Consider the following 7,891-nt stretch of genomic DNA (forward strand, 5'->3'; position numbering starts at 1 on the left):
ATACTCTCTTGGGTTGAAATGCAAGCTTGAAGAGAAAATGGGTTGTGCTATAACTGTGATGAGAAATTCGGCCCCGGGCATCGATGCAAGAAGCAGCAAATATTTATTTTAGAGACGATGGAGGAAGCAGATGAGAATTTTGACACAGTGGAGCCCCTCAAAGAAGACGAAGGACATCTGCAAGTTCCAGAAATTTCGCTCCATGCCTTGTTTTGTATGACCACACCCAAAACAATGCGAGTTACCAATGTGATTCACGGAAGGAAGATGGTTAAATAGAAAGATGGTTCCTAGCGCTTTTGTGTGGATTACAGAATTATCTTGTCTTAATGTCTTCTTACATGAATATTGTACTTATATTACAACATTAAACAAAAGAAAATTTAATATAATCATTTACTTTGGCAAAATTTATACCATCAAATTGTAAACTTCATAGTTATTATATACCTTTTATTTTCCCTTTTAAACATGTCTATTTTAACATAATTGAACATTGCAAAAAATAAAAATAAAAAACTATAAGTATTTTCATGTATTTAAGGCCTTTTATTTATAATGTTTTGTCCTATGAAAATTATTTTTTTTTTATTTTTTTATTTTGCTTCATACAAAGACAACCAAACAAACTTTAGTTCTTAAATCTTTGTTTAAGAACTAAATGACATTGGATTTCAATATTTAAGACAACCAAACAAACTTTAGTATTTCAATGTTTTTAGGACAATGTCATTTACATGATCCTGGTTCTTTTCACATCTACCTATTAAGTATAACCTCATAAAAAGCTCATTAACAATAAAAAAAAATTAAAAAAAAAAAAAAAACCTCTGGCATAAAGCATGTGAAGAATTTAATATTATTTAATTTACCGTAAATAAGTCAGGAGAGTCATATATTTTAAATTTCAATCACTTTTTTTAAATCCCTAAAACTAAAAATTATATAGAAAATTTCTGAATATATGAACATTAACAATTTAACATGTAGAAATGATTTATAAGCTTGTTTCAAAAGTTCATGGAATCATCTCAAGCAAATCCTTCCTCAATCTGAGTTTGAAATATAAGTGCCTAACGCTCAAGGAGAATCACGCTTAATGTTCCAGTGGCAGCCAAACATTAAAATACAAAGAAAGAATTGGTAAAATCTACTATAAGTAAAGCAAATGATTGAGAAGAATGAGATTTTCTTGACAAATCGTAAACTAAAAATAAGTTCTGATTCAAAGTGCTTCTCACTGGTAATTGAGTGCATTATGTAATTTTATATTGGGGATTAATGATGAATCAAAAAAATTGAGTCAATGGTCTTGTAATTTAATTGGTTGACACCTTCTAGTCTTTCTAAGAAATCTAGGATTTGAATATGAAATATCTCCTCCGAGACCATCAATGTACTAAACAAAGAATATAAATATATATATATATATATAATATGAAAATAATATCTAATAATTTTATATACTAGAGTATGCTAAAATTTATTAGATTGCAAATGTCTAAAAAGTTAATATGAAATAAAACATGTAATTCTTGGCTTGCCTTATTAGCAAAGAATAGGTCTATATATGATGGACACGTGTCCATAGTCCACCATCCAACGTGTCCAGTGGAAATTTCTACTGGACACAAGCCGTGTCCATTTTATTTTAGTTACATAAAGATATAGTCTACTTTAGGCATCCAATGCAATAGGAGCTTGTTTTGGTGCAAACGGTTCTCAGCACAAGAATTTTAGCAATGTGGGTATACAGATGCAATAAGTAGCTAACATGTCATGAGGAAGTATTTTGGGTGGACAGAGGTCCACTGGTTTTGTCGCGTGTCATTCATATGCAATAGGCAATAGCTAAATAGTATGCACAAGGACACTCGTTTATTTCATGCATAAGATGAAATTTCAACCCATCCAACACTTTGGCCAAGGAAAAGTAAATTTATAGATATCTTTTTATTTTTTTTTGGTTAAAAGGAAATACAAACACAGCCTATCTCACGCTAGAGGTGAGATCAGTTTCAGCTATCCTATTAACATACATGCCAACAGTATCTATATTAACTAAATACAAAATATCAGGGCTTGGCGGGTAATCAAACACAACAAAAAACACCCCCGCTTTGCCTGGGTTCCCACAAGAAGTCTCATCCGAATTTAGTTTGTACCACCCATCAGGGGGCTATAGATGTCCTTCTTCCAACACACTACAATTTTTATTTATTTTCTTTTTTTGGAGAGAGAAACACACTACAATTGACCAAAGTAAATTTATGGAATTTCAGTGTACCATTAGAAACTATAATGACCAATTTCCAGGTTTAGCAAAATTAAAAATATTATCCAATTATTAGGATTCCCTACTCAAAGCTCAACAAAATAGAACTTTTCAGGGAATTTGGATATTCTTCTCCAAATTATCAGATCTTTTCTCCCAAAACTTTAAGTGAATAGCTCTATTCTCCAGCATCTTCTCTATCTCCTCAATTGGTAGGCCCTTTGTTTCTGGGACACAAATCAAAACAAAGCATACGCCTATAATAGCAATGACCCCAAACATGAGGAAAGTCCAGGGAATCCCAATAGCTTTTGTTAATGATAAGAAGGACTGGGCCACAATAAGGTTTGAGGTCCAGTTTACTGTGGCAGCAATTCCACCACAAATGCCTCTATACCTTAGTGGATAGATCTCGGAGTTGACAATCCATGGGACAGTTCCCATTCCAGGAGAGAAAAATATGATGTAAAGAGCCAACCCAACAAGTGCAAGCCATCCAGTTTTGCTTGGACATCCCCTAGTGTACCAAAGCCTATTTTCTCCACCGCAGACATCTTTCACTGTGTTATTTGAGATCACACACTCCCCTGGCAATAACTGTAAATGGATAACAAAGACAAAGTTAGGTGAGAATAAATAAAATGAAAAAAGTGAACCATAAAGAGGTAGTAGCACTCTAATGCACTGTTATTTAGAATTTGAGATAATACTTTCTAGAGGGATACACAATGAAATTACATCTACCTTATTAGTAGCTGAGGCGCAGAACCCACATGTTGGAGATGAAGCCTTCAAACACTTCATACAATCCCAACTATTAGCATTTGCAGCCGAACTATAAGCTGGGCAGGTGTAATTTTTGAGATGAGAGGTTAAAGTTGGTGTCACTTTTGGTGAATGAGTTGTGGTCTGGTAAAAGATTCCTGATAGAAGCGCAAGTGCAATTACCACACCAGCCAAACTGAAAGCAGCAAGTTTCCTTCTCCCAGTCCGGTCAATCAAGTAGATGCTCACAATGGAGCCCGCAGCATTGAGGCCAGAAGTGACGAGTGAGAGGAGGAGTGCAGTTTGATTAGATGCAATTCCAGCCAACTGAATTATGGTGGGGCTATAGTACATGACTGTGTTTATGCCCACAAACTGCTGGAAGATCTGAAGACCAACTCCTGCAATTAGTCCTCTTCTTACTGTTTTGGTTTTCCACAGTTCACTATAGGAAATCTTTCCAGCAGATCCTGTTTCCTTAATCTCTGCTTCTACAGATTCATGTAGATCTCGCATCTCTTCTTCCAACTGATGGGCTGGGTATATTTTCTCCAGTATAGCTTTTGCCTCTTCTACTTTACCCTGTTAATTCAAAAGACGCGGTTAACAATCTTTGATTCGAACAAAGCATATGTTTGATTATATAAGACTATGAAACAACTAGTTTATGAGAGAGGAACCTTGCGGTATAGCCAACGGGGTGACTCCGGAAGAAATATCATCAAGAAAAACTGCAACAAAGCAGGAAGTCCTGCAACTCCAAGCATCCAGCGCCATGTTCCTGGAGCCTATACAGAAAAACACACAAGTTAACATCTTTTTCATCTGCCTAGAGTACAAGCATTACAATATATGAAAATGAAAAACTGATTGTAGAGTGCAAAATAACTGTTGAAATAGCAAAATTATACTGTTTTGCTAACACAATTACAATAACAAAGGAGAAGTTCAGTATAATTAGTAGCCCAATTTTTTATGTGTCTCCAAATAGAACAACCACCACTAGTATTTTGAAATGCTATATCGAACTCAATGCAAGTTGGCGAAATGTGAATGAGTATCCAAGCACTCCTAACTTTAAAATTTACCACCGCATTTGCTTGCTTACCCTGGTAAAGGCCAAGTTGATAAGGTAGGAAAGGAACTGGCCCCCAGTTATAAGAAATGCATTGGTACTAACAAGGGCACCGCGAATTTTGGCTGGGGAAGCTTCAGAGATGTACAAAGGGGCTGTCATTGATGCCATTCCAACACCAAGTCCAACAAAAACACGTCCAACAATGAGAAGAGGCGGGCCATTGGCAGCAGCCATGATCACAGCTCCAACAAAGAACAAAAAGTCTGCTAGGAGAAGTGCAGGTTTCCTTCCACAGCGATCAGTCATCCATCCACCAAAAGCAGCTCCAACAATTGCTCCTGCAAGTGCCGTGCTCACTATAGTTTCCTATACATATGTGTTGTCACCAAACACAGTTAATAACTTAATATACATTTTAGTTTCACAAATTAGTAACAATATGGATTTTTAATTTTGAACCTGCTAAGTACAAACAAATAAATAAATAACTAATTGATAACTCATGCAAAATATGAAATTCAATAATTAAGGTAATTAATTAATACTAGTATTTTTTTTTTTTAAATTTTTATATAGAACTAGTATAGTTATTATTTATTATGATTATATTTGTATATGGAACTATATATTCTAATGTTTAAATAAGATATGATTTGATAAAAATTTTAATAGAGGGTTTAAAAATGGAATATAATTTATATTTATATCTAATTAAAAAAACATAATAAAATAATGACGTGTAAGATATTGAAACCTCAAAAACTTACATGGCACAATATTATGAGGTTAGCAAAAAGTTTGATTTTTTTTTTTTTTTTTTTTGGAGAAACAAAGTTCATGTTCTGTTTTATATATTTTTTAGATAACTATATATTAGTATATTACTACAAATCCCCTAACCCTCCACCCCCAACATATATACACCATGATTTGAGATTAAATTTCTTGGTTTAAATTAAAAAAGATTATATAAAAGAAAAAAAAAAACTTTGGATTTTTTAAAACATTTTAATAGGAATTATTAGATGGGAAAAGCTAATGGAAGAGTATTGGTTAAGGAAATATTTTTAGAAACTTTTTATAAGAAAAAAATAATTAATTAATTTTTTTGATAGCTTTTTATATTTTCCCAAAAAGCGGTATCAAAATTGTCCTAAAATAACCTATTAACAAATGCCTTAAAAATATCCATTAACAAGACCCTTATTACATCATTGAATCTTGTGATTTCACTTCAGTCCCTTGTTTAATAAGAGTGGAGATGCCACATAGTCCAAAATCATTGAGTAAATTTATGATTTTTGAAATTCAGCAACAAAATTTAAATAGAAATTAGTTAAATTTTAACAGAATACTGCAGATTAATTAATATAAGAGAAATTATATATCCATAATATTTTTAAAACATTTTTACAAAAATTCCTAGATGCCAAGTTGTTACTGGTTGTTATTATTGAGGCAAAAAAGTAATCTTAGTGTTAAGTTCAAATTTGAATTAATAATAACTAACCACTTATAATTTATTGTAAAAATATTATTAATGTAGCACCTTTCATTAGTATAATATTGGTTATAAAAAAATAAAAAAATAAAAAAAAATAAAAAAAGTGTTATTGCGTAAAAATTGAAAAACTAATTTTATAGATTCATGGATAGAATTTGAGCCGAAGGGACCTTCACAGTTGTGAAGGGCCTGTAAAAGCCCATAAAAAATAAAGCTGAGCTGACCCAAATATTCTAGGTCCAATTTCTTCTTGTTTTATTGGAAGAGCAAAGGTCTTGTTGGATTAAGTGAAGTCAAAGACTAAAAGTGTCATGCTCAACCATGTTTTGACACTTGTCAACATACTGACCTCACAACAAACAACACTTGTCAAACTAACTCTAGTTTATTATTATTATTTTTAAGATACATACAATAAAATTTTCTGTTTTAGTTTGTGGCTTTTCGTGACATCGGTTTTAGTGTAGGTGGAATTTAATCCTTAAATCTCTTCTATTGTCACGAAGATCTTTTTTTTTTTTTTTTTGATTTACTATATCTATGGATTCTTATCCATAATAAAGAGCAAAAATATAAATAAAAAATAAAAGTAATTGAACGAAAAAGACTTACCAAAAAAAAAAAAAAAAAAGAAGGGAAAAGATTTGCTTGGGACTTTTTTTTTTTGGATACCATGCTTGGGACTGAACAAAGACTTTTCAATAGAGACTTCTCCAAATTTTATGTTACCCAAAAAAACACGGACTTCTCCAATTTTTTTAATATATTTAATTATGACCAAAGTTTGATCACACGCCTCGAACACGACAAGTGAGGAAAAAAGCATTAATCATACCTGGTGGATTAGTCCAAACAACATTTCAAACATCCATGAATCTGAACTTCACCAAACGACTCAATTATTATATCAGGTATTTTTTATATTAAAAAAAAGATTTCTTATTTTTTTTTTATCCACTTTTTTTTAGTTTTTTTCATGAATTCAGGTTTACATATAAGAATGGAAAAGTTATGGTAAAAAAAAATGGAAAAGTTAGAAAAAATATAAGTTCTACATCAATAATAATAATAATAATGAACTTGTTAAGGGTAATTTGGCCATTGTAAAGGTAAATAAATAAATAAATATTTATTATATGTATATATATTAGGAAAAACAAATAGGAACATTTATTTATCATATATGTGAGAGGCTTTTAGAAACTGGATAAAATTAACAAGGAAAAGATGAAGATATATTCAAAGACATGCATAGATTATGTGATATATATTTGGTAGTAGATAAATCACCTGCAGGAAAACATCGCGATCCACCGCCTTGAAATCATCTCTAATGTAAAGAAGAGCTCCTGATATCACTCCTGCACACCAAAAAGTGATGAAAAAAAACATGTTTAGAAAATACACAAACACATACATAGATACCCAAAGAGAGAGAGAGAGAGAGAGAGAGAGAATTATATATATACCAGTGTCATAGCCAAAGAGAAGGCCACCAATCCCAGCAGAGAAAGCTAGACGAAGAATATAAGGGTTTGTCCATGCTAGAGAAAAGCATTCTCTAAAAGCTGATGCATCAGCCGTAGGTATCGCTCCTTCCATTTCTTCTTCTTCCTTGTGATGACTGTCTTTTTAAGAAAGACTGAGTATTCTTTTTCTCATAGAAAAAAAAAAAAAGAACCAGAGAGATAAGGAAAAAAAACAGAGTACAACTATAAGAGAGAGAGAGAGAGAGAGAGAGAGAGAGTGTGTGTGTGAATGAAAAGAGGTGAGGATAGTGTCAATAAATATAAGGTGAGAGTTTGATTGGGGTACGTGCGTATTTTGTTGTTTTGTGTTTTGTGTCATGTGAGAGAGAGAGATTCGGAAAGTGAAAAGGGTTTAAAAGGGAAAAGTCATCCTCTAATAAAGGAATTGTCTTATTGAATATTGATGATAATGATTTTCAAATATTTTACATTTATATTCATAATTGGATAAGAACTATTAAAAGAACCAATTAATAGTTGGCACTAATCCATACCAAAAAGAATTAAAAAATTACCAATATTAGCAAAAACAAAAAAAAAATTAAAAATTACTACTAATATTAGCAAAAAAAAAAAAAGGAAAGAAATTTATTACTTTATTTATATAGAGTAATAAAAAAAGAAATAAAGAAGAAAAAACAGAAAAGATTGTTTGGCAAAAGTCAAGACTACCAACATGTATGTTGTAGACTAGTAGAAGCACGTGGTTACTCACATGAGGTGATAATAGCGATTCTGTA

The 7,891-nt window shown here is 31.9% G+C and overlaps 1 protein-coding gene across 1 annotated transcript; it reads right to left on the bottom strand.

Moving 5' to 3' along the window:
* Nucleotides 1-1,928: 1,928 nt before the first annotated feature.
* On the bottom strand, nucleotides 1,929-7,360 carry LOC126726564 (probable inositol transporter 2). The gene is made up of 6 exons (XM_050431831.1): nucleotides 7,092-7,360; nucleotides 6,913-6,983; nucleotides 4,149-4,484; nucleotides 3,721-3,828; nucleotides 3,020-3,622; nucleotides 1,929-2,872 (listed from the first exon to the last, which is right to left on the bottom strand). The coding sequence occupies exons 1-6, from the start codon at nucleotides 7,222-7,224 to the stop codon at nucleotides 2,387-2,389; spliced, it is 1,737 nt and encodes a 578-aa protein (XP_050287788.1). The 5' UTR covers nucleotides 7,225-7,360; the 3' UTR covers nucleotides 1,929-2,386.
* Nucleotides 7,361-7,891: the final 531 nt, after the last annotated feature.

Source organism: Quercus robur, chromosome 5, assembly GCF_932294415.1.
Source record: "Quercus robur chromosome 5, dhQueRobu3.1, whole genome shotgun sequence".
NCBI classification, from domain to species: Eukaryota; Viridiplantae; Streptophyta; class Magnoliopsida; order Fagales; family Fagaceae; genus Quercus; species Quercus robur.

Bases quoted from the DNA above. Each gene is read 5' to 3' on its own strand.
- LOC126726564 (XM_050431831.1), bottom strand. From the start codon at position 7,224: ATGGAAGGAGCGATACCTACGGCTGATGCATCAGCTTTTAGAGAATGC. The intron at 4,485-6,912 runs GTGATTTATCTA...ACATATGTATAG, and splicing joins ATCGCGATGTTTTCCTGCAG to GAAACTATAGTGAGCACGGC. The intron at 3,623-3,720 runs GTTCCTCTCTCA...TTGAATTAACAG, and splicing joins CCCGTTGGCTATACCGCAAG to GGTAAAGTAGAAGAGGCAAA.